The sequence below is a fragment of the Anas acuta genome, chromosome 1, assembly GCF_963932015.1.
Source record: "Anas acuta chromosome 1, bAnaAcu1.1, whole genome shotgun sequence".
Taxonomy (NCBI): Eukaryota; Metazoa; Chordata; class Aves; order Anseriformes; family Anatidae; genus Anas; species Anas acuta.
In genome coordinates, this window is record NC_088979.1 from 195,201,947 (window position 1) to 195,229,904 (window position 27,958).

At 36.3% G+C, this 27,958-nt stretch overlaps 1 protein-coding gene across 16 annotated transcripts in view; it reads right to left on the reverse strand.

Annotated features, from left to right (window-relative positions):
* PCLO (piccolo presynaptic cytomatrix protein) overlaps positions 1-27,958 on the reverse strand; it is a 361,820-nt gene that overhangs the window by 91,721 nt on the left and 242,141 nt on the right. For 14 of the 16 annotated variants that reach the window (XM_068669948.1, XM_068669944.1, XM_068669945.1 and 11 more), the window contains exon 10: positions 25,145-25,270. In XM_068669948.1, coding sequence (XP_068526049.1) covers positions 25,145-25,270 — 126 coding nt within the window. Of the gene's footprint in view, positions 1-25,144; positions 25,271-27,958 lie in introns of those variants that run through there. The other 2 variants (XR_011092109.1, XR_011092110.1) reach the window with 2 other exon arrangements.

Sequence of the window (27,958 nt, forward strand, 5' to 3'; positions counted from 1 at the left end):
TGTTCACTGATAACAATAAAAAATGAAAACTCTGCAGAAAATATTTCCTTTTTTTTTTTTTTTTTTTTTTTTTTTTTCTTTTTCTGGCAGTTTGACTAGTTATTTGACAGCTTGTGAAATGGAAGTTAAGTTCTGGTGAACCTTAAAATCTGTTTGTAATAGTGGGGAGTCAGGGACTATTCAGAAGTAGGTTTGATCAGCCTGGGAATGAAGGTACTTCAAGTAATTACCTGCAGTCCTTGTGGAGCATTCAGCATGCTTTGCTGATCCTAGACAGATCTATGACATTTCAGGGAAAAGAAAAAAACCCTGTGTAGAAAGTTTTAATAACGTGGGAAAAAAAAAAAAAAAGAGCTTGGGATAAAACCTAGGGCCAGACTTTAGTTTATGAAATAAGTTCACAAGAGCCTGGGTAAACCTATATCCATCTATGAGGAGCTGCAGTATTGATAATTTCCTGGCCTGGCCATACGCTTCAAAATAGGAATCTTCTGCTGATAATTTTTATTGTCTATGCTAAAGAGCTAAGCCCTCTAATTGCTGGCCACTTAGATTTGTAAACATCATATGTGGAGCAGATGTTAGAAAAAAATCTTACATAACAGTAAGGACTATATTGGCTTTGCTCTCTGCTCAGTCTTGTGCAATGTTTACAGCTGCTCAGCTGAATTGTGCAAAATGCAGCTCACCACTAATGTTCAGTTGCCTGTATAAAATTATGCACTTTTTAATTTTCATAGGTTTGTGAGATGTACTTTTTAATGCTTTCATAAGTTTGAAATACAAAGCATTGCAAATTTGCATATTGTCCTAAGAGGCTACGGAATCTGTAGGTATTCAAAACCCAATGGGACACAGCCCTGAGCAATTTGCTTTTGCTGACCATGCTTGGAGCAAGGTGCTTGAACTAGAAGATCTCCAGAGATGCCTTCCAGCCTCAGCTGTGATTCCATGTAAAATAGTTAAATTTTGCCTTATGGACTATGCTTTACCCATATAAACTGTAGCTTTATGTATCAAAGAAAGGAGAAATAACCAATTCCAGGGATATTATTCTGGATCAGAAAGAGTTCAGAATGCAGCCCCATGAATTAACTGATGTGCTCTGAGTGTTTTTGTTTTTGGAAGTTTTTATTTTTGGAGCTTTTTTTTTTTTTTTCACAAAGCCAGGAAATATTAAGTGACAATGAAAAAGTTTGCAATATTAAATAATCAGAAATTAGTTCCATTATTAAACTCTGTGTGTGTCTAGATCTCATAGCTTCTTTTAATTTGTTGGTTTACATTCAGTGTTAGAAGTTAGATATAATTAAGTCCTGTATCATGGACCACAGAATTTAGGAGAAACTTAAACTTAAACAATTTTTCATTGTTACTTTTTGCACAGGCATTTTATAATAGTTTCTTTGGACAGGGTCTTCTCTCATTAAGCAAGAATTAATTAAACTAATCATCTGTCATCCTATTTAAAACAAAACAGTAAGCAAGATCTGAGAGCTGACAAAATGGACAATTTTAGTATGACCACTAGTTCTATGAACTCCATTAACATTACTGCTGATTTGCACTAACGCAAAGCATTGACTCAAATGCCTTTTTTTTTTTTTTGTTAGTAAAAAATAATTAAAACAAACAAACAAAAAAAACAAACAGGTTAATAGGTACTGGCTGTAGAACAGCTTTGGACCAAAGTTTCCTGTGACTACACTAGGAGTGATGAAGACTTTAGAATGTGTGTAGAAATGACAGCTTCCCTCAAATGCCTGTAATAGGAAAGATTCAGAGCCATTAACTTTACACTATTTAGAATATTATGTTTTCATATTCAGAATATTTTTCAGCAGAAACATAAGCTCCACTATAATACCAGGTAAATGACTACTTTTTCTCTGAATTTCAGTGAAGTTGTTAGACTTCAGAACATACATGATTGATTTACCCACAGAAACAATACAGCAAAGATGAAAATATCTTACGTGGCTGCTTCAAAATATCTCATCTAAGACAGAAGAGGTACTACTATCTTCCTTCTCCATTACTGGTGAGTTCCTTGGCTTTGCATTATGACGATAAGCACTCTTGAATATTGTTATTTTCATTTACTCCACAGAACTATGCAGTTATCAGTTATTTATATCCCGTGAGTTCAGACAGAGCTGTCTGGAGAGGTTTTTGTTATTTATCCTGCAGCCTTGAGAGAAAAGCTGACTATATGGTATGAAAGCATTACTGAAAAAAAGGTAAGGCAGAGCAAACTAAGAAACTAAAGTATCAAAGATGTTTACGGTGGTTGGATCATAATAATTAAAAAGAAAAAAAGAAAAAGAAAGAAAAATGTCTTCGTGGGTTGGTCTGGATTTGCAAAGATCATAGCATCTGTTCCTACATATATTCCAACATTCTTGTATAATTTCTTTTTTATCTGTTTCCTTCATAGTGATCAAGGGCAGAAATATGTCTTGCTTCTTGAAGATTTGCAAGGATATATATATTTGAAGAGCTTGTACTCTGTTTGGGCACTCTCAATAAACGCATCCTTCAGTCCACTGCCTGGGTGATAAAGCTGTGTTGTTTAACTGAATATCATTGTATACATAACATTCCTATCCTAAAAAAGCACAACAAAATCATAAAATATGCAAACAGAATAGGTCTTGTTATTATAGTTTCCGACTGTCAACTGAAAGACACATATATATCCCAGTTTCCATGCATTTTCAGTTATTTATTTTCCACATTTACTGTCCTCTTCAGATTTGCTTTTAAGACATGAGCTGACTGCGTGATTAGATTTTAAATTGTGTGAACAAAAAATGTGAAAATCATCAAAGATCTTACTTCACTGAATATGAGTCCCAACATAGTTGCTTCAAATAGATAAATACTAAACTGAGCCAGTGAACATCTCTTGAATTTTATTGCAAACTGTATCACAATGAACACTATTATAAAGCTAATCTTAGTCATATTTTCTACAATACTATATTGCAGTGCCTTCTATTCAGTATACCCAAGGTGCCTCAGTCAGAAGTGCTGTCACTAAGAGTTAGTAATTACTTCGAAAAAAATCAGACAATACATGTATAGAAGTATATTTTTTTATAAGTCTCAGAATTGCTCTCCTACTGCAACTTAAGTTAGACATTACAATATTAGAATAGATCTTTTGGTCTTAATTATGTTATAGCTATATATGCAGATTGTTGGGGTTTATTCTCTGCTTCTTCATAGTTTGCCTGGTTTATTTTTATGAAAAATAAATAAGTCAATTTGTTTTGTTTTATTTTTTTCACTTCTCTGTCTAATGTCCACAGTGGAAAAGAAAACTGGCCTCTCTAGGCTAGATGTTTCTGTCAGTAAAATGTAAATGTTAATGTCTATCCATTTCACAGAAATTCAGAAATATTACTTTGAAATTCCAGAAACTGCTATGAAAGTTAAATGTGCACTGAGAACAAGGAGAAACAGTATCAACTGCAGTCTGACACTCAACACTAAATTACTTCATGGTCTGTTTTATTCAGTTATTTTCCTTTAATTTCTAAACCTTTGTAACGGTTAAAAATAGGTTGATAAAAGTCAATGTGTTAATGTATTTCTTTGTACTGCTAGGCATGAATCACAACAAAACTCATTATTTTTTTGGCGACACCTTAGCTTCCTCATCCATTCATCATTCATATAAAGGCTGAATATTTTCCATTACTACAATAATTATTATATAGACAACACTTGCAATTATTAAAAAATTGACATGTTCATCAGATAAAAATGATAGAAATGGTTCTGCCTATGCCTCACAGTTGTTATTCTGCTACTGTCAAATAACAGTCATAAAAGTACAGCCATAGTAAATCAACCATGCATCTGGGGTGTACTTAGCATCTACAGGCAGCCATGTAATACGCCACAAATGAGTACAGCTGAGGCTATCAACATTGTTCTCAACTTTTCTCTAAGTCATAGTCAGCTTTCAGATTTCGAAGTATATGTAATTAGCACATGGTATTGTAGGCCACCCTTCAGTTTGAACTGTGCTAGGGAAAAAGTGATGATGTGGATGTACGTGTATGACCTGAATTGAAGATCTTGACAAGTTAAAAGGTTAGAGTCACTGCTTGTGGTAAAGAGTTTCACCACTGTTTTACCTTCAGAATTCATAGATTAGATTAGAGTTACAGACAGATGATTGGTTATACCACGTTAAATAAAATGCTGTGGTAAATTGTAACTATTATCACTCTATGTTTCAGGAAAAAAAAAAAAAAAAAAAAAAGTTTACTCCCAAATGAGGAACTCCAACTTTCTACCTCTGTTGGGGCTTACTGAAGCCAAAGGCTCTTCTCATACAGATATGCACTCACCTGGGGGGTCTATCTTTGCTTGATTCAGCCCTGTCTGGTCTGCAGCGATGTTTGACCTGGGGGGTCTATCTTTGCTTGATTCAGCCCTGTCTGGTCTGCAGCGATGTTACCATGAAGGGATTAGAGTCTAATCCAGAAAATATTGGAATCATTGCTATCGTTTGAACATTCAAAGAGTGCTAGGAATGAGCAAAGGCCATTGTTACGCATTGGATGACAATGACTTGTAAAGTCATGTATAAAAATGAACAGAACAATTTCTGCTACTCACAGTAAGAAAACACCACAGTTTAAGTAAAAAGTTAAGCCTTCTTAATGAGAATGACTAAAGACCTTAAAATACCACTCTGTCATAAAGGATAGAGTGAGATCTTTACTTGATGTGCTCTAATAGGAGTCACTATGTCAAATAATCATCCCCTATGGTAATCATCCCTAAGGGTAATTTTATAGTTTTGACACTATGTGATTATTCAAATATAAAGTAAAGTAGAATTTACTCACTATTACCTCATTTGTCAGAGTCATCTAACCTGAAAACTATGAAGATAGAATAAAAACTTCTGGCCAGACGTATGCAGTTCTCCTCTCTTCCCCATATCTATTTTGCTATTGTATACATATTATTATTATTAGGGAAATTATACTCCTTATACTGCTAGTAGGTAAATTAAATCCTTGATCATAAAATCATAGAATGTTTAGGGTTGGAAAGAACAAACCAAAAGAGCATCTACTTCCAATCCCCCTGTTATGAGCAGGGACACCTCCTACCAGACCAGGTTGCGCATCACCGCATCCAACCTGGCCTTGAACACCTTAAGGGATGGGGCATCCACAGCTTCTTTGGACAACCTGTGTTATTGCCTCACCACCTTCAGAGTAAAGAGTTCCCTCCTTATATCTAATCTAAACCTATTCTCTTTCAGTGTAAAGTCATTACTCCTTGTCCTGTCACTGCATCCCCTGACAAAGAGTCCCTCCCTAGCTTTCCTCTAGGCCCCCTTTAGGCACTGACATGCCACTGTAAGGTCTCCCCAGAACCTTCTCTTCTCCAGGCTGAACAGCCACAACTCCTTTAGTCTGTCTTTGTAGTAGAGATGCTCCAGCCCTTTGATCATCTTCTAATTTGAGCTATTTTTTTCTGTCGTGTATTGAGTTTTCAGTTAGGCATAATTACTGAAACTATTTAAAAACTCATTTAAAATATGTGCAACTTTTTATCCAGAAAAAAAAAAGTAATTATTTTTTTCTTTTTTTCTTTTTTTTTTTTTTAATTTCAAAAGGATATTTAAATTCTATTTTTTGTTTCAACATAATATTTACTTTGAAACTAAAGAAAATGTATCTCCTATTTTTACAGGAAAAAAATATTAGAAAGTCAACTTTAATTTTTATGCAGGTAGAGGTGGAAGATCAAAGCCATGCCAAGATATGGTAGTAATGTAGCTTCCTACCTTTATTTCTCATTTAAAAAGGAGGCTTCTTTTTGTTTGTTTTTCATATTTTCTAACATTTCATGGACATTTTTATTAGCCATAGCAATAATTTGATATTTCAGAAGTTCAAGGGTATAAGACAGATCTTAAATCTGTCTTCTCAACAACAGGTATTGGTTTTGCTACAGGGAATAGTATTCTCTTCATAGAGATTAAGAAATTCTTGCTTTCTTATGAGGCAGAAAAATATTTTCGCTTCTGAAAATTCTCTTTTGTCAGAACTGTAGAATTCTAACCATTAGAATGATTTGTTTTAAACCAACATTTGCTAATCTTTTTGTAGAGGTTATTTTGATATTTGTACAAATTCCTGACATATAGTAGCACATCCTTAACTGTAGGACCACAGTATGTGGAACAGATTTGTAATCTGAACCAAAGATGAAAATACATGAGTATTATTTTTTTTTTTCATAAAATTTTGAGCACATTTAAAACAATAAAGAAAGAGCATAAAGTATACATCTCTGCAGTAAAGAACTGTCATGCACAATGAAAAAAAAATCACCCTTTTGGTTTTACCTTGCTTTGGGCCTTTAGTCAATAAGACAATTTTGAGGTGTTAAAAAGTAAGCATCTTGTCTTGTTAGCTGTCTAGGAATTTTGAGTAACTAATGAATGAAGAAAACCAGGCTTCTTTCAGGATGGTTCATCTCAACTGACACCTATTTAGAATGAGATGAATCACTTTCCTCAGGGTACTCTTCTTTCAGTTGTGGTTTGAAAAGGAGAACATCATAACAAGATTAGATTATTTATTTTTCAGACATCATAAACTAACTATGCATTAGTTCCCCTCTTTGTCATTTAAAATCAGTAGTCTATCCTAGAAACAAAAATGGCCTTTATTTATTTGTTTGTTTGTTTTTTATTTATTTATTTTCAATTTAGCAAACTAGCAGCTATACCTTATCAACAATAAGAACAACCTGGTAGATATAGGGATGAAGAGGGTGGCCTTGGAGACTGGGTTGTAGTTTTGCTTCCACTGTAACCATTCAGGTGAAGAAAGGCAAGATAACAAGCCTCTTTGTGCTTCAGTTTCATTCCGTCATAGAAAGTAGTGGTGGAAAGACAATGGTACACTTGGTAACCAAATACACTACAAAGTTAGTACATTAACTTTGAAATTTGTCAGACACTATTCGTAGTGTTCCTGCATCAAGAATATAGCTAATATTAAGAGTTATGGGAGATAGTACTTGTGAAGTGCTAAGGGATGGGTATTAATTCTTAAAGATTCATACCTCTATATATCCCTCATTCACAAAGGATTTTAGTGAATTTAAGATTTTTCAACTTTAAGAGATCTAGGTTACATATCTTCTAGACAAATAAGAGATACTAAAATTTAGGATTTAGCAACAACTCATATTTTTAACAGTAGAGTTGAAAAATTGCAGTTGAAGAATTTGTTCTTTCAAGTTCCTTCAGTGATAAAATCAAGTATAAACTCCATTTTTCAGAACATCTACTGAGCGATATTAATGGTAGTCTAATATCACTTGGATTCACAGAGATAGTAGGCTCCCTAGTGTCATGTTAAGGCTGTCCAAATCAGTGTTTCCAGTTCCCAAAACACCCTATCCTGAGAGCTCAAGCTGTACTCATTGTCTTGGCACATCCTGAAATAAGGACTATGAATTAGAAAAATCTGTCAGGTTTCTATCCATGACTTTGTTAATCCAGTCAGAGAGATAAGGCAGCACAACTCGATGATCTTTATAGCAACTGAACTATTCTGTTTAGTTAGTCAAATTTGGATGGAAATTTGTGAATTGTCATATTTTAAAGTACATTGGAGCTTGGAAATCTGCAACACAAATCAGAGAAAGGGAATTAAGCCTCAGTAATAACTGCCATACATCTCACAGTCTAATCCTATCAATAAGAATGGTCCATGACACACAAGTGAAATTTCCCTTTAAGAAAAATAAAAAATAATTAATGCTCCACCTTAGAAATCCTCTGCTATTTAAACATTTCCAATATACTTGTACCTGTCACAAGAAGTTATTATTTTTTTTCAAAATCTCTCTGCATGGATTTGATCTGCAGTACTTTATTGATAAAGCAGTATTATTCTCACAGATAGGTCCATTGTAATAAAAGTAAAATTCATGCACGAAGGAAGAAATAGACTAGTGAAGAAATGTTACACGATTAGGCCAATGGTTATGCCATTCCCTGTAGAGATCTATTAAAGATATTTCACTGCACAATTACTTAAGCTACACTGCACATTCAAGATGTGATGTGGTTATCTGGCAACTATATACTCAATCAACTTATGTGGGTACTCACATAAGATTTTAAAAATGGACACTATTGGTTTTACTGAAGCTTTTATATTATAATAAATTGTTGTTGTTGTTTTAATGTTATAATGATCTTTTGGAACTCAAGTCAAAGACTGATATTAGAAGAACTTGGTATGAGAAATGGTATTTAGGCAAAAATTAAAAAAGTAACATGTGAAGATGAAGTAATTAGCTCTCTGCAGGACGGGGGTAGGAGAGAATCTCCTCCAGAAAAGGAGTAAAATAATAAAAGAAACACTAGTATTTTTCTATTTGACTATTCATACTGGTAGGTTTCGGTAGGTTTCTCTACTGCTGACAAAGTCTCATTCAAATGTTGGATTTACATTATTCCCAGGAAAGATCTGGTGTACATTTTTGATATGTATATGAGTTTCTTCTCCATGGAAACTTTGCAAAAATAATTTCAATAGCAAATCCCATACAGCTGAAGTTTCTTAGAAGGAACTTGTATGATAAATGTTATTCTTATTCTTTTTTTTTTCTTCCTTTTTTTTTTTTTTTTTTTTCCCATTTCTAATAGAACTAGAAAAAGTATTATCATATTATCATGGGAAGAAAAAAAAAAAAGCTTTAATTTTGATTGCTGACAGGAAGCTGATAATTGGGTGCATGTGGGGTTGGGGGAGGGGTGTGTGAATGACATTGAACTTTTGAACTCAAGCTGAAGCTTGCTACTTGCTAACTGCAATCAATATGGCCTGTTTTGAAATACTAAGAACACCTGGACAAAAGAAAAGTGACCCTTCCTGAGTCCTCTAGTTAACATGAGAATTGGCTTAGTAGACTGATCACACTATGTGGTCCTGCACTTTGGCTATTTTGATTGAGAAAACCAGGGGCTAGTGGATTTAGAAAGAAGAGAGGGTGCTGAAAAGAAGTGCTCCCAAAAAAAAGTAAGCATCTTTGGTAAGAAGAAGGGTGCCTGGAAAGAAGAAAGTGAAGATCCTGGATGGAGGAGAGATCTGGGAAGTATGGAAGGCCCTGGAGGTCCAGGAGGTGGATGGAGACTAGTGCCAGGGACACCAACAGACTATGGCTGTGGATGCCTGAGGTAGGCACCTGCAAGCAGCAGCACAGCAACAGATTACATGATGACCTGCTGGATCTTCTCAGGCAGTAGGGACTAGAAGGGAAGTTGAGACTTGATTGAATGTGGTGCTGATCCATGAGAGAGCAAACTTGAGAGAACTGGGCAAAGCCCTTACTCTGCCCTCGTTCTGTCTCAGACAGAGCCCTGTAACCACATCTTATACAGGTGGACATTCATTATCCCACCTGTGACACGCTAGAGGGCAACTAAAGAGAAAGTAGTCAGACCAATCAATTATGCATTCTTCGCTTGGTGGCTTTAGCAATCTGGGGGTATTTATTTCTTTATTTTAAATCCATAAAGGTAAAGGCAACTTCATACTAGCTTTGGCATTCATGCTGACTACTAGCAGCTTTTATTTCTTCTCATCTACACCAGAACAAATGTTCTCTTGTCAGCCGTTCCCTGCATGTTTGTGTGTTTCTTGTGATCATCATTAACACACTGAATTAATTGAGTGTGTACACATCAGGAAAACAAACAAAACAAGAGTATGGTAACATATAGTATCTTTAGGCCTACAGGTATTATGAAATAATATTATAGGAATATAATTCACAGCCTTCTGGAGAAAGCAGGGGAGAAGCTGCTGTTACCTAGAGGATAAGAACAGACACCAGGAGGTCCTGCTTGTGGTTGACAACAAGTAAGCGGCAAAACAGTGCTGGTAGATTAAGTACTCATTTTCAAGTCTTCTGAAGGCACTTTAGAGCTTTTCTCCTAAACTAACAAAGTATATTGAAGCTTCTTGTGCCAAAGGATGAGGAGTTGAGTGATGAATCTGTGGTTGGGTAAGGTCAGGAAAGGAGCTGGAAGGATAAGCTTGCAGCCTGGATGGTGCTGAGAGAGCAGTGTGCAAGTGCCTGTCCTGCTGTTTCCACCACTGTGTAGCAAAAAACACTGCCTATACAGGTACCCTCCTGTGCTGAAGCAACAGCAGTAACCGGCCTGTCTCTTTTGATGCTCTGGCAGTCTTAACCTAGCAACTACACAGCAACCTCCGGGCCCTTTTTTCTCCATACTTGTGTGTCTTAATTATGCATCAACCCTATTTATAGATGCCAAACTCTTATTGAATTCTCAGCACTGAATCTCCCTTTAGCTTTGTTGGGTATTTCAATGGCCTGTTCTTGAAAAGCATGTCCCAAGTGAGATACTGTGTGTAATTTTTAAACTGACAAATGTGTTAAATTGACGCTTCAGCTCTGTAGGGTCAAGCTCAAATGTGTAGTGTAGATGAACAAGGACAAATGAGCTTGATTATTTCACTACTTACTCCTTTAAGACTGCTTTCATTTCGTCAAAGTTATTGTACAGGTTAAAATATTTTTCCCAGAACTGAGATATTAAATTTATTGCTTTCAAACAATGCAACAAAGCAAAATAACCATGTGTGTCCCTTTATATCAAACCATTAAATATCCTTTCCCAGCAAAAGGAAGAAAAATAGATGTTGTATTTAGATGAATAAAAATGACATATTTACTTTCTTCTAAAGAAAAATTAGGCAAAAACAACCTCTCCCCCAAACTGAACAATTATAACTGTGAAACATTATGAATCAGTTATGTAACAATAGATGTAAATAAGGTAAATATAAGCATGCAGTAAAAAAAATGCCAGCTGAGCCTAGAAATCCAACCAACATACTGAAGATAGTAAAACAGTAAAGTGCAAGTGATACCACATACTTTAAACATGAAAGAGTTTGAGCAATTCTCCTTAGGTAAAAAGAATTCAAGAAATTGCTAAATTGTCTATCAACTCATCAGCATTTCAAAGGCTTCATCTTCACCAAAGCTCATAATTATTTTCTCTAAAATTAATGATCCTTTTTTTTCCTTTTCCTTCATCCTTTTTTTTTTTTTTTTTTTTAACAGATGGTAATAAATATTGTCTTGAATATATATAACATTTTTAAAAGAAAATAATATTTAAAAAAATCACTTTTCCCAGTTCCCAATAGCTCAAAGGAAATAGAAATACCAAGTGTATTTCTTCTTTGCCAATTGCCTAGAGACCTGAAGGACCACTCCTAAGTCTACTATTATAGCTACTCTATACTTTTGTCTTCACCAGCACATGAAAAGAACTGAACCCATAAAGTGTCCAGAAAAACTATAAATGGAAACTGCAGATGGAAACTTATTTCATTCACATATGCTCCTCAAAGCATGTGCTTTTACAAATTGAATTTAACCAAACTGAGCATAATTTTATATGTTCTTCCACTGAGTTCAGTGGCAGTTGAGAACTGGGCTTGATGTCCAAATTGTACTTCGATTCCTAATGTCACAGTCTGGCTGGGGATTATGCTTACCAGAAATCCAGGCTCAAACAAACAGAAGGAGACACAGAATTGCACAACATATGATTTGTGGGTACCATTATGCTTGAAGTCTAAGGCCAGACTAGACATGAGTATGCAAGAAAAATCCCCATGGATTAATAAGCAGAAGATGTTGCACAATCACATAAGGTGTTCCTGTGTCATATTCTACATCATAGTCATATATAACATCATATGTATGACTATATATGTGTCTGTGTGTGCATACAAACATTCATACCCACACATGCATATATACATATATATCAATATACACAGATACATGTGTTTAATCTACTGTTTCTGGGACATGCTAGATGGTTAATCTGATCACAACCAGATACTATGTTTTTTTGATGTCTGCATGAATACCTGTTTTTCTTTCAGAAATACAGGTTTCCAAACTAACATCTTTTGCAGGAAAAACAGTAGTTTGCAGTATTGTTCACTATATCAGTCTTTGTGGTGGTATAGTCCAACTCCTTTAAGGTACTTTGTAAGTGTAAATATGCTGATATAAACCCCACTGGCTAAAACAATGATTTGTCTACACAGTCTCGATTTATACTAAGAGATATATCTGTGTTTAAGGAGCTTCAGCAGTAAACTTGTTTGAGGAGTACTCTAGAATAATCTGTCTCAATTTGACAAAAGAACTAGATAAATTTGACCTGCAAACACATCAGATCCCTGAGCAATTTAACTTCATGTGTGGTACTGCTGCCAAAAACAAACAGACATTCATAAATGTAAAACTAATAAATGCAGAAAATATTTCATACCTGTGGGGATAAACAGGCCTTTATAAATTCCTTGCAAAAGCATTCATTCCTGTGGAGTATCATGCATTTGAAATTCGGGAGGCTGGGTGGCGCCATTAGGTGGCGCCAAATTTTTCCATATGTATGTGTTTATCTGCTAGTAGCTGTCAGGTGCTCTCTCAGAGTCTTGATTCAGAGGGAGGACCTCTGAAACGACACTGCTGCTTGTCGGCGTGTATCACTATCCAGACAAGGAAGGGTGTGCTTTAGCTCCTATGTGTAAAGTTGTTTTTATCAAATCTACTATCCTGTTTGCATCGCATTCAACAAAGGTCACCGTTGCTCTTGAAGGTATTTCCAGTTCGTTCTTTGGAGTTTTGCTCTTTCCCAAACATCGAAAAGTTGTTGTTGTTGTTGTTTTTTTATTCTCTCTCTCTTTTTTTTTTTTTTTTTTCTTCTCATGATCTTTACAACTAGTCAATCAGAAGAGAGCCCCTACTTTTCAATTAATCAGTCAGCTTCCAGTACATGAATTGCAGAGCTATTACTATCACTGAATTAGCTCAATACATCAAGGAACAGTACAGTGATCTGTGATTAAGAAGATGAAAAATCCTCTTTCCTTACTTTAGCATTGTCTAAAATTAAAACTGTTTCTGCTTCTCCATTAGCACCAGTCATGAAAGTCCTTTCAAGAATTTTGTTTCCTTTCACATTTGCTTTCATACACATCTCAGAACATCTCAGTTTTTTCTGATCTCTTCAGATCCATTTGGAAAATATAATCAGTAAACATAATACAAAACTTTGTTGTGTTTAGACAGAAGTCAATGCTTATTTCCATTTAGCAGTCTTCGAACTGTGTATATGAGTAGCAAATGTATGAATAATATGGATTAATTCCACTTCACCCACAAAATGACAGAAGTAAATTAGCAAGCTCAGTGCTCACACACTGATGAACATTGCTTTGAATGACTCATTTCCTGTCACTGTGTCATCTCAAAGGTTAATTCAATGGGGTTCTGTACAGCACATGATGTAGTAATGAAGCAATAATCAAGCCTTCTATTCATTTAGATGACTGGTCAGAACCACTAAATGGCTCTGTCATTGCATTTGGGCAGATAAATGGTACTTGTCTACCTTTCCTGTGCAAATAGATTCTAATGAGGAACAGAAGAATGTAGAAGATTGCTTTTCACCACATAGCTTTCCACACATATCTAGAAATCCTTTGCTTTGGTACTAACCAGATCATCCCTTAACATCCTCTGTAGGATGTTAAGGCAGGCACATAAGGCAGGCACATAATGGCAGGCACAAGTCACATAAGAACAGGCATAAGATGCCTGTTCTTATGTGACTTGTGCCTGCCATTATGTAGATGACCTGCAGTCCAACATGGGACCTCCAACATGGGACCATCCCAATTTACTATGTGTTTGTATTCTGGCCTGTCTCATATGAGCAGCAGATAAGCTTGTAAACCTGGGCCAAAGCACCACTATTCGGCACAGTGGTGCCATGGCACAAAACAGCAGTTGTTAGGAGTCTTCTCCTGGCCCTGGTGAGAAGTGCTCAGAAGGAGGGGTGACCTTAGACCCCATGGTGCTTCTGGAATACCTAATACTTACAGAGAACAGGGCTAGTACTAAGACCAGTTCTGTTTGTCTGTGTATATGTCATTGAAGCTTGGTCCAAACACAGTTCTTCATGAGTTTGGAGCAGTAAAGTGACACAAGTAAACATGTAAGAAGAAAACAGAGCCCTTCTCTTTGACTGTAATTGCCAGTTTCTTTCTGTAGATATCTATGTCTGGATCTCCACTTTATTCCTGCTGGCCTTTTAGGAATAGATTTATGAGAACAACAAAACAAAATCTTTTACACTTCAAAGACTAAGGAACATCTATGGTACAAGCACTAATGCTACAAGATTCTACAGCTCTGTCTCTTCAGAAAAGCTACCTTCGTCATCTTTAAGGCTGTATTGACTTTTTAACACTTCATACTTCTCAGCTATTAGCATATCCTTCTGGATTGGCAGCAATGAGTCCCCAGGAAAATGCCCCTTACAGGTATGGACATAAAATTAGATAGGTAGTTGGATAAAACCCACTTTAGATCAAAGAACAGTATTATTAAATCAAATAATTTATATATTTCAGTGGGATTATTCAAGTACACATAGAACTGCAGACTCAGTATTTTTGTGCATTATTAGCGACCTTTATCATCAAAAAGACAAAACATTTTCTCTGTATTTCCTTAATATTAGGAATCAGCCACTTTTTTCACATCTTTTCCAGGTCAGATTATATTACTCAAACTTCTCATGCCTAGCGATACCAATTTGCCTCCACACTGCATATATCACTTCATGCTAAACCAAACTTTAAGTTATAGTCAGATATCATGCTTTTAGTTTAGTATCTGGGAGAGAGTCATCTCCTCACTCCCCCTTTGAGAAAATCTACACCCTTCTCAGAGATTTCATTAACAGGAAGTTCTGCTGAAATGAGCATCACAGTCCTACAATTGTCTGGAATGATTTATAGTTTCACTGGAAATAATTTTAAAGAAATTTACTGTTTTGTAACTTGGTGCTTTAGGGAATAACAGGGACATGTGCAACAGTGCTAGGAAAAAAAAAAAAAAGGAAGAAAAAAGTACAAGATCAACAAGCAAGAAGTAACACGCTGAGCTCCTATGCATGTCAGTTAGGGGAGAAACTGTTCAGCACCTCTGACTTTTCCTTGCCACATTGTGATATCAATTCCTAGGAAAATGACAGTTAACAACTTATGAATTGTGTTGAGTTGAGATGTTGAAGAGGGAAATCACCAAACAGAAATGCCAAAGAGCGAAGACTGGAATATCACAGTTCTTGTTTTAATTGTATGTCATGTGGCAATACCGAATGAGAGAAGTCAATGTCACAGTAGTTAATTCTGGATGTTCTCAAAATTCATTATTTTTTCTCTACAATAAAGTTTTAATAAAGCTTTATTAAACGGTTAAGCTACTTAAAATTTAATTAAAAATTACAAATATATATTAAAGTGTGAAATATCTTCAATATTTGCACAATATCAAATTTAAATCTATAGATAATAGACTTCTACCTAGTTACCCTGTAAAGTATCCCCAGAATTAGTTCTATGAATCCTCTCGCATACACAGAATTGTTTTCAGACTATTTCTTTTGATTTATCTTATCTCACCTGGGAACTCAATATTGTCACTGTAAAAAGTGTAAGGGGGGGAGGGGGTTACATGTGCTACATCTCTCATTGCCATTTGTTATGTTAATGTTGTACAAAGGAGAGAATAATGAACAATCTTTTTTTTCACATAATCAGTGTTGTGAAACATGGCAGCCAAATTAAAAGTATGATAATGTTTTAAAAATATATATTATTGTATCAATACAAAACATTTCTACATTAATGCAAAAACAGGAAATTTTGCAGTGGGACAACTTAAAAACAGACTTCACAGTGGAATTTTTTTCATCTGTCAAATTCAGGGGACTACCTACTTACTGGGAATGACGTTATAACATACTTTATAGCTATAAATTATGAAGAGATGTGTCTTTGAGAAAGCTACAGCCATAATCAGCAAGAAAAATAACAGCTCACTGTTTTATCTAGAACACCCTTCCAGTGAACATTTTAATGCATTTGTTCCCCTGTTCAGACTTAAACATTTCTAACATTATATGGCATTCTGTTTCAGGGGAATTATTAAACTCAGCCTACAACTGCGCAGTTTGATACAATTGGCAATGTAGTTCAAGGGAATTCTACAGATTACGCTATTTATAAAGCCTTCATAATAACTACTAGCATGATCCAGATTTCATCTTTCTTTTCCCATTCTCTGTTATTGAAGCACTTGATCATATGCGTACATCACAATGAATTTAAAGAGGGTGCTCCTTCCCTGGGACATTTACAGCTGAGGGTCTATTAAAATTTTATATCTTGGGTTGAACTGACCGGAGGGGATTTGGTAACACAGTAAAATTAAAAAAAAAAAAAAAGCATAAACAAAGAGGGGACTAATTTTAATTTAAAACTATAATTGAAGGTTATAAATTAAGGTTTTAAAAATCATTTTCAATGGAACAAAAATCAAGGCAAAGGAGTAGAACTTCACCAGAAAGTACCTTAACTATCATGCTAAATAATAGGGTTAATGGGATGGAAAACAGACCATCTGCAAAATGGAAAGCAAGATCCAGTAGAAAATAAAATGGATCCAGTTGCCCATTTTAAATATAATTTAATACTAAGCAGCTCCATTTCAAGCACAGCTCTCATTAGAAGCAGAGTATCTGAGCAGCTGAATGTCAGCTGAGCTGAGAAAGGCCCAGAATCAAGGTTTCCTATTCCCTTGGCAGGCACTGAAATTTCCTTTTCAATAAAAGGAACCAAATCATCTTGATTTGTATGTGATGACTAGGAAATATTCTTAAAATCTGCATGTTTCAAATACAATGTGAAACAGTCCACATACACCATGTTCTCTTGGAGACCTAAGCAGAGCTTAGACCCAGTGAAATTAGTTTTTGCCCACATATGGCAAACACCAAGATCGTTAGTCTGAAATCTCTTTGTCTCAAGATTTTTTTACCTTTTATATTCCAGTTTGTTTCTGCTCTTAGACCTAAGGAAAGAAAATGTCAGGACTTGCTGGCCTAAAAATACTCACTCTACCATGTATCACGTGTGAAATCTGATCTCCAATATCAAAAACAATTGGCTATTACCACAAAATTATTACTTTCTTATTGAGTTGGATGTAATTCTGAAGCTCTATATTTTGTAATCACACTGTTAGTGTTATTACTGTAGCCCCACAACCACCAAAATGCAGAGACTAATTGCATTTTTCCAAAAATGATGAGATTTAAGTACCTGACAAAAACATTCTGAAAAGATACCTGGAACATATTAATGGATCTACAATGTAATTTATGAAATTTTTGACTGCAGCATAAAGCCCAGATATCTTAATAGAATTATGCTTGCTGCTGTATTTATAAATGTAGCTTCCTTTTTTTTTATTTTTTTATTTTTTTTTTTTAATTTCAGATCTAATGCATATTCCCATTACAAACCACTAGTTTGTAATAAACCAATAGTACAGATTTCAGTGAGTTCGGAATGAAATATTTTACAGTCTGCATAGGAAAATTGCAGAGTTTACTATTTTTCTGGGAAAAAAAGTATTTGGACATTTTTTTGCAACAAACATGATTGGAACAAGAAACTTCAAAATTGGAAACGGTTTGTTATCAGGTACTTGTACCAAGGTTTAAATGAAGTCCAGAAATCCTTTTTTACTATTTTCTAATATTTTTTAAACATTTTTGTTGTAATGTGATAAGGCTGCCCACTGTTGTTTCCACTGTGTTATGACTGCCCAGTAAGTTTTCTATATTTTTTTTTTTTATTTTTTGCTGTAGATTTTAGATTGACTTTAGAACACGAAAGTTCAGTCTATACAAGAATTAGTCATTCAATTACTTCCTTGATGCAAGTTATTATCTAATAGCTATATTCAGTGTTGATTTTTACTGCAGGGAAGTTAAATATAGAGCAATTGTAGATCTGGTTAGAGACTTTACAAACTCATCTGCTTTAGCGTATTAAAACAATATTCTAGGTATACAATATGTTTTCTTGCAAAATTCCAGTTGTATCAGTCTGATACTGTAAAATTAAACTAAAACTCCATAAACTAGATGACTTATACTGGGAGGCATGGAAAAATATTATTTTTCTAAGTGTGTTTCTACTGTCTCAAACAGATTCAGTAAATAAATCTGTGGACAGTGATCAGGATTAGAAACTAACACTCATAGATTTCTATGTCAAACATTCATACTACAAGGCTTCCTTCCTCCCCCTCCCCCCATACAGCAATATACCCCGCACAGGTGCTGAAACAATTCTTACTTTTTTTTTTTCTGATGACTCTTACTGTGTTTTCCATCTTACATCTCAGCAAATGACCAAATGAAACTGTCACTACACCTGCCTTCCTACCTTATTAAGAACAGAATTGAGGGCATTGTCAGTGGGACTGCACATAAAATGCCTAAACCAGAGGGAGAAGGAGTTCTTCCTTGCTTCATTCTAACAATGTCTAAATGATGCACTTAGTTGAGGTATCCTTTTTACCAAAGTATCTTTTAAAATAGCCATTGACTTTATAAACAATTAGTTTATAAAGTAATTTTCTTATAAGCTGAATGCCCACAGCCACACCTGAGAAGAACAACATTGCACATTAATTATTTATTACTTATATGCAAGAAGTACAAGGCAGAATGAGATACATCGTCAAGAGGAACACAACTTTGCAAATAAATCAGATGGTAGCTGATTGTGGGAAGTTAGGGGGTTTATTTAGACTAAGTCCTTTCTTAAAAGCTTTAGGGAAAAGCTTTCAACCTAGCTATGGCATTGCCCATTATTTGGTGCACACCTTCTTTGATAAAGTCAGTCACTGCTTGGACAAATAAATCTGAGCCTGTAGGGCAAATGATAAGTAGAGAGCAAGCTCTCGTCTTTTCTAACCTCACAGAATAAGCATGGACAGCACAATACATCACTAACTAAAAGTTAATTCTCTGTTTCCTCCAGTGCAGTTATAAATTAAAGCAGTCAAAAATGTGAGTGTAGGACAGGAGGACTGTTTCTGTTCATTTAAGACAATTAAAAGTTTTCTGAGAATTTTTCCTTCCCTTCTTGTGTTCCTTTCTATTTCTTCTCATCATCTTCCAACTTCAGCATGCTATCTACTTTCTGCCAGGAGTGTAATTATCAGAGGGACACAAAGAGACCCCTGGTGAGACCACACCTGGAATATTGTTTCCAGTTCTGGGCTCCCCTGTATGAGAGGGACATAGAACTACTGGAGCAAGTCCAGAGGAGGTCTACTAAAATGATTAGAGTACTGGAGCACCCATTGTATTAAGACAGGGTGAAAGAACTGAGCCTGTTTAGCCTGGAAAAGATAAGACTTGGGGGAAATCTCATAAGTGTGTATAAATATCTGAAGGGAGGGTGTCAAGAGGATGGAACCAGACTTTTTTAAGTTGTGCCGAGTGACAGGATGAGAGGCAACGGGCACAAACTGAAGCACAGGAAGTTCCAGCTGAACATGAGAGGGCACTTCTTTACTGTGAGGGTGCCTGAACACTGGGACAGGTTGCCCAGAGTGGCTGTGCAGTCTCCTTCTGTGGAGATATTCAAAACCTGCCTGTATGCCATCCTGCACAACGTGCTTTGGATGATCCTGCTTGGCAGGGGAGTTGGACTAGATGATCTTCAGAGGTCCCTTCCAACCTCAACTATTCTGTGATTCTGTGATTCTGGCTCTTCCCTAGCTTCATGGAGACTGGGAAGTCTCTTCTCAGTGTGATGCACTGATCAATGTTTCTCATTTTAGCTAGCTAAAGAGCAAGTAGCACTCACTACAGTCTCCTAAAACTCATTTGTTTCCTCTCTTCCCACTGATGAATGACCAAGATCAGTCAGTGTTACACTTGAGATGATCTATAACTCAGGAGTAAGAGTGAAGTGTGGCAAAAGGAGTAGGGAAAGAAATTTCTGCTTCTGTTCTGGTTTTCCAACTATTTAGGTGCCCGTGGCCATTCCAGCCACACTCCATTTTCCAAGCAACATCCCAAGCTTGATATGACAATTGTGACAATGCGTGTTGGGATGTTCATGCGTGAATCTACGATATGACAAGAGAGTTTTGATAAGGTGGATAGCCATTATATGTGTTATTTCCTTTGTAAAAGAAATGAAGATGAGTCTGGTCTTCTTATTCAACACCTGGTGCTATCCAAACTAGCCCCAAAATGTGTCAAACAAGCTGCAGAAAAAACTTGCTTAATTCTTTCTTCTCATTTCACTAACTGTTCAACAATCCAGTTGCATATCCTTCTGTTCTTCCAGGAGGACTTAAACCGTGTTTCCAATACCAGTAAATAATATGCTTTAAAGTAAGCCTTATGCAAGGCATTAAAAAACAAGCAAACAAACAAAAAATTGGAAAGATATAATTGAAAAATTATTATCTGAAAACACATGAAGGGAACATCCCTGAGGCATGTATTAGATGCAACTGCTTCTGGAAGTTGGCTAATGGGCACTTTTAACTGTGGGGGTGAGAAAGCTACTTGTATTTAAGGATGTTTTTGCCCAGAACCCAGAAAATACTTTTCAGATTAAACAGTGATGCTACCATTCCTATAGCCTCTATACAACATTTATTATGCCCAGAGACATCTTCATTACAATAGATAATCAAAGGACAGTTAATCATCTCCCTCAGTTAGCCATCTCCTCTCTAGTCTGTTCATTAGCCTTATTGGCATTCCCCCGAGAGGAAGCATTGTAGGTAGCATAAATGCTTGAGATATTTTCCAGTTTATATGGTCTCTGTGAGCAATGCAGACTGCATACAGCGCGCTTGTGCAAAAGGGATTGTATGTGCACTGTAAACCTATTGGTTGTCTTTCAGCTTTTGCCTCCTGCCTCCCCTAGACTCAAAGTTGCTACATAAGGGTCTTGTATTTCTGCATCTCTAATATTTCAGTCATATTTCTGAGTAGTCAACTGATTCTTGTAGGTTTTGTAGTAGTAGTAGTTGTTGTAGTAGTTGTAGTAGTGGTAGTAATAGTAGTAGATCTCTACCTAACAACAGTTTCTCTCTCTACCATCCTCTATATGTCCTTACATCTTTATCACAAATTTCTTTTTGACTAACTTGTCTGTCCAGGAAATAATGAAGAGCTGTGGTAATGGTAATGGCACTTGGATCTATATAGGGCCCTGGGTGTTTATTCTCTGACTTCAAGGAAACCTATCTGTATGCATTCTTGTAATGTGATGCCTGAAGCTATGGGATGCTGGACGTGGATGGAGTCTGCCCCATGGAGGAGAGCTGTAAAGCATTCTGGTCATGGCAGACTTCTAATAGGGTTTTCTGGATCTGCCTCCTTCTTTAGAGGACTGAGACTGAGATGTTTGGCTGATCTCTGAAGTCCATGGAAGTAATCCAAATAGCTCTTTGTTCCTTTCTCTTCCCTCTTTCTGTCTGGGGGAAAAAATAATCCCCAGCAGTCTAGATGTGTCTCTTTTCTGCCAGTCACAGCATGTTGTTTTGGTATATACTGTTCATCTCATATGTCAGTCCTGGTGTGGAAAGCCATATGGGAAAAAGCTATGCCTGCTTTTCCCCATAGTGGCTTAATAATTTGGAGGGACTTTGATGCTGTGGCCATGGCTTCCTATTACAGTCCAGGAGAAGGCTCTTCTTTTTTTTTCCTGAGGTGTGATTCTAATGGTTTTGGCCTCATATTAGTCCATTAGACACACAGAGACAGTTGTGCAGCAAAGGTCTTACAAAAGGAAATTGTGACATTTGAGTATGTAAGAATACACAAGTCTTTCTGTAGAAGGAAAATGAGCATGAATAGAGATAATAAATAAATAGTAATAAATAAATAGAGGTAAGTTTTACAGAGAGACTTCAGCTTTATTTCCTGAAGGCATCTTAAAGTTCAGAGATTGCACAGATTTCTGAAGTTGAGAGAGAGCACTGATACTTACATTAAAGACCAGAGCTCTAATACTTACATTAAAGACCAAGCCATTCAAAATACAGTCTGGAGGGAAACTGGCCGTGCGGCCTGGGGAACTTCCAGCACAACTGAAGGTAACCAGCCCATTTGAAAAACTAATCAGCTTCACCTTAGTAGTTAAATCCAAGTCTAAAAGGTGTTAGTTACACTTAAGAACTCATCATCAGTATTCAGATTGTGATGGCGATGACATAGTATGTACTTGGGCCTACCCTTGGTACCTGTCATCAGGCTGCCAGTTGCTCTCCTTAGAGGACTCACATGGTGTTTTGAAATGTAATATTTCTTTTACCCTAATGAGATCTTATTAATTAAGATCACAACAAGTGACAAAAGATATGGACTGAGAGCCAGAACACTATTAACTGCCACAAAACTCTTAAATGGCAGTGCATTTTCTTTCTTCAGACCTTCGCAACTGCTTAAGTTGGTGACATTATCTTTCATTGTCTGTACACACATCAGGAAGTCTTTATTATGATATTATTGGACCAGCTTCAAGATTGAGAAGTCTAAAATATCCCTGTATACTGAATGTTTTTATTGAATTATGAAATGCAGAATTCAATTAAACTGAATTCTCAATAATTGCATGATGAGAGTTTTTGTCTTAACGATATATGATTTTCCTAGTTTTATGTTTGAGAAAATATTATTAGAAGGAGCCATATATTTTTAAAATGAATATGGAGCCATTATGCCTCTGATTAAAAAAATCTGATCAGTATCATTGTTGCTGTTGACTGCGGAGACAGGAAAGGCAGTAAGTTCAACACAAATCAAGTTCACCATTAGCTTTCAGACCATGCAGGTCCCCAAGAATCATGAGGAGACCAGAAAGACAAGGATTCTCCTCTTTACCTTGGTGATTATTAGCTGACTTAAGCATTGAAATGCATTATGCCTCATTGGTTGAAAACCTCGAACAAAGACACCCATGGTTCACCAGTTTTTAGGCTCTCCAGTCAGCTTGTCAAAATGATCCAATGAGAGTATTGAATGCTGAGGACATCCAGCAAATTTCCAACAGTCAGTAACACGCATTAATATTTTATTTCTGTTCTTTACTCTAGTTTCTTTTATTAAAAATGCTGGCATTATGAAATTCTGTTTCCTGAGTATATACCAGGTGGAATATAACCAAACCGTTTCTGTCAACACGAGAGGGAGCACAGACCCATCTATCAAATTGACACAGTCCCTGCACTTGATGAGCTCAGTGGAATGAGTCTTCCACCTCCAGTTTTTGTAATGCCAATGAGTGATGAATCAGAGGTATTTTTGACATCTGAAAGCAATTCAAGGTGAGAGAACCAAGAAGATTGTTATTTGCCAGTCAGAACTATAAATAAACTTTTCAGCATTAACTGACTCCTCCAAAGCTATTTAAATAGGCTAAAACTGTGTGGATTTCTATTCCCTAAGGAAAGGAATGCTATCTATATTTTAAAGTGTGTAATTTCTGCATAGATGCAGTCACACAGACAGTGGGTAGGACTTTGCCTTCCTTCATAACCACAGTAAATCTATCCTTGTTTTTTACTCTACTGGCAGTATTTTTCAGACCCAGTGTTTTCTGTTTTAAGAATTAGAAGAATTAATTAAGTTGATGGGATTTTTTTTTTCCAGTGAACCATGTTCTTGGAAAGGCTAATGAGTCACGATATTAACTTGTAATGACATTATTATATGTTTAGTTGATAACTAGGTATATTCACTAATTTGAAGTCACACAGCATTTCAGCAGAAAAAAAAGTGACTCATGATTACTATACAAATTACTAGTATGAAACAATTGTCATTTACAGATAACAACACACAGTTTTATGTATGTGGTGTGAGAGACAGCAATTACCCAGGAAGGCTACATTCTATTTTCAGACTCAATATCAGCAATATTAATAACATTAGCAGTTTGGATTTGCACAAATCAATATGAGAATGATTGAAGACCTCAGTGGATTTTTAGCATTTCTGAAGTGTAGAGATTAGATGTGCACCAGTCATATTTCTACTAAAACAAACAAAATATCCCAAAGTAAAGAAGCTAAATATTCTTTCTTGATTCATGATAGCCACCTAAAATGACATAAAAAGTAAACCATATATAAAGGTGAGATTTAAGAGGTAAATGACAGCCAGATTTGAAGTGTTTGTCTTCTGTGCTACATTAATGGTACTTTCTGCAAAAAGCCTTATTTCTCTTATCTAACATATCGATAGCAAACCATATTCTGGGACTCTGTGTGGTCAAATTCCACACATTAAGTGTAGTGATTTTGATAGTTGCTCCAAATTTATGCCAACATATTCTACAATGCCAATGTAAGTCTACAATTCTTTTATAAAGTTCAGATAAGAAGCAATACTGATCATATATGATGGAAGAATAAAACAAAATATGTATATATTATTGTTCTATTCATCTTTCTATAAAACATGAATAAAGCTTCAAAATTCATCATGGGAACAGAAAAAAAGAAAAAAAGCAAGCTGATATGTTTGAATTTCTCCCATAGTTATTGTAAAACCAGGATGCACTGCTAAAAATACAGCCATATGGTAAGCAAACAAGTTTTTTAAACCTCAGTTCCCAGAAGATCTCCTGACAAGAGAAAACAAAATGGTAGAGATAATTCTAAGCGTTAACCTCTCATCCTCTTTCTTGAAATGCCTAGTCTCAAGGAAATACTGAATATTTACATCCTCCTTGTTACCTGCATGGTACTTCTACCACTTTGCTGAGAAAAGGCATGATTTATCACAGCTGTGAAAGACCTACTGTTTTCTATGGAGGGAGCCAAAGATCTTCCAAATAGCACAGGTCCACAATATACATGATACAGTTGGACTCTTATCACGTCTTACCCCCAGTGCAGACAGCATGCCGTCACAGAATACTGTTTACCATGGAAGTTTCCTCTGGATATAGACAAGGACCTTCCATAAGTCCTTTTCTGCTTTAAGAGGGGCTCTAAGATACCCCTCTGCCCTTGCACAAGATTGTATCTGTTGTGTGATGGAGAATGCACATGTGTAAATAATTCTACTGCATTCACAATTCTGCCTTGCTTCCACTTTTTGATAGTGCATTTAACTTACCTTCTATCAGCTTCCCTGTCTGCTCTGCACTGCCCCCAGGCAAGATCTTGGCAATGTAAGCTCCAGTTTCCCCACTGCTTCCTGGAATTTCTTTTCCACCTACGATTCGGATACCCAGTCCATTGCCTGTGATCAAAAGAAAGAAAATTTTAAACAGAGATGAAACAATGAATAATTCACTGGAAAGAAAGCAAGAAAGAGAACAAATCATCAATGGATACTGAAGGATGTCATCAATAACTTCTGGCTGTGGCTGGAAGATCAAGGTCCCATCTGTTACATTCCCTAAGACTAAACTTTGGGTAGGACCATTCAATTTACTTTCAGTGTAGGAAAACATTTTCTTGAGTAAATCACACAAACAACTCATACACTGAAAACTGCATTAAAGCCAATCCTACTTTCTTTTGACAGCCCTACTATACTGCAAAATGACAATTTGCATGGCAAATCTACATCAAGCAAACCTTAATTTGCAGTATTAATTAAATTGCAGTAAATTGCTAGAAATTAATGTGAAATGTGGATTCAAAGGATAGCTTTATCATATGCCTAAAACATGCATACAATTTAGCTGAAAAATTATAGTAGATGAGCTTTTAGAATCAGACAAATAGAGTGATGAATAGATTGTTGAGGTCCCTCTGCAAAGCATGCACATTTATATCAACCTGTATTTGTCAGACACTAGTATTTTTCTTAAATATTTTCTTTTAATTGACATTTTTTTACGTCAAAGGATGTACAAATTATGATAATGGAAAATATCCTACAATCACTTTGTAGTAAAGCAGCATCAAATCTAACATTTTTTCTCCCTTCTTTAAGAATCACAAAGATGAAAACATTATAATAAGTTTGATTTTCTTAGTTGGAGATAAGCAAATCACTAACCTTCCCTTTATACATGTACAGGAACAAATAGGAATGAAAACAAAAGCCTTTAGAACAGTCACATAAAGGTAATCTTATCCATTGTCAGTTTTCCATGCTATCATGCTATTTTATAAAATACTTCCCATACAAGAAAAATAAATTTCTTCTTTGAAGGAAAAGAAAATTTTACAAGAGACGATTCACACTTTGATCAGGGAATGTAAAGGTTTTCTTCCCACCTTAATTGTAATGGTTAAAAATTATTTTTTCAAATTATTAAATTATTAAGATAAATCTGCTTAGTTATTACACTAATCAGATATAGGAAGCTCACTACACAATCTCTTTGCAAAGCTTTATCTTTTTAGATTAATGTTTTCCTGAGAATGCTATTAGTGTTTCCATAACTTAGCTTTGAGTTGGTTTTAGACGTCAGCTAGCCACGCTGAGTTCCTGGCTAAAAAACTTTCTATTAGTTTTTCTATCCAAGATTAAGTTTATGTCCTTTGTACCTAGGCTTTCCTCACAACTGCATATTAGACATTTTCCAAATAACCATTTTATTTTATTTTGGATCCCATACAGAACAGTATAAAGATAAGAAAGTGATGTCAAGGCGCATGCAAGACAAGGAGGTGATCCAGGACAACCAGCATGGCTTCACCAAGGTCAAATCATGCCTGACCAATCTGCTGTCCTTCTATGATGGAATGAGTGACTGTATCAGTTGAAAAAGGAAGACTTACTGATGTCATCAACCTGGATTTCTGTAAGGCCACGTTCCCACATGACATCCTGATCTCCAAATTGGAGACAGATTTGATGGGTAGACCATTCAGTGGGTAATGAATTAGCTTTAAGGTCACACCTGGAGAGTGGTGGTCAATAGCTTCATGTCCAGGAAGAAGCTGGTGATGAGTGGTATCCCTCAGGGGTCTGTCCTGGTAGTACTGTTTACTGCCTTTGTCAATGAGTTAGACAAAGGAATCGAGTGCACCCTCAGCAGGTTTTCAGATCACACCAAACTGAGTGGTGCAGTCAATAAAACAGAAGGAAGGGATGCCGTCCAAAGGGATATGGACAAGCAAGAAAAGTGGGCCCGTGTGAACCTAATGAGGTTCAAGTCTAAGTGCAATGTGCTGCACTTGGGTCAGAACAATCCCAAACATAAGTATACCCTGAGAGAAAAACTCACTGAGAGCAGATCTGTAGAGGAGGACTTATGAGTTCTAGTGGGCAAAAATTTTGACATGAGCTAGCAGTGTGTGCTTGAAGCCCAGAAGGCCAACTGCACCCTGGGCTGCATCAAAAGAGGAGTGGTGAGCAGGTGGGAGGAGTTGATAGTTCCCCTTTGCTCTGCTGTTGTGAGATCTCACTTGGAGTCCTGCATCCAGGTGTGGGGCCCATAGCACAAGAAAGATGTGGGTTTGTTAAAGCAGGTCCAGAGAAGGACCATGAGGTTGATCAGAGGACCAGAGTAACTCTCCTATGAAGAAAAGCTGAGAGAGCAGGGGCTGGTCAGCTTGGAGAAAAGGCTCAGGGGGTGACCCTGTTTCAGCTTTTCAATATGTAAAGGGGGGGCTTATAAAAAAGATGGAGAGCAACTTTTTGCTGAAGCAGAAAATGACAGGAAAAGGGGGAATGGCTTTAAACTAAAAGAGGGGATATTTGGATTAGGAGGAGGGTGAGGCAGTGGAGCAGGTTCCCCAGAGAAGCTGTGAATGCCTCATACCTGGAAGTGTTCAAGGACAGGTTGGATGGGGCTTTGGGCAGCCTGATCTGTTAGGTGGCATCCCTGCCCATGGCAGGGGGGTTGTAAGTAGATGATCTTTGAGGTCTCTTCCAACCTGAGCCATTCTGTAATGAGGAGTACAGCAGAATCCTATAACAGTTGGGAATAGTCTGATGATAGCATGAAATTTGTGAATAAATTCATTG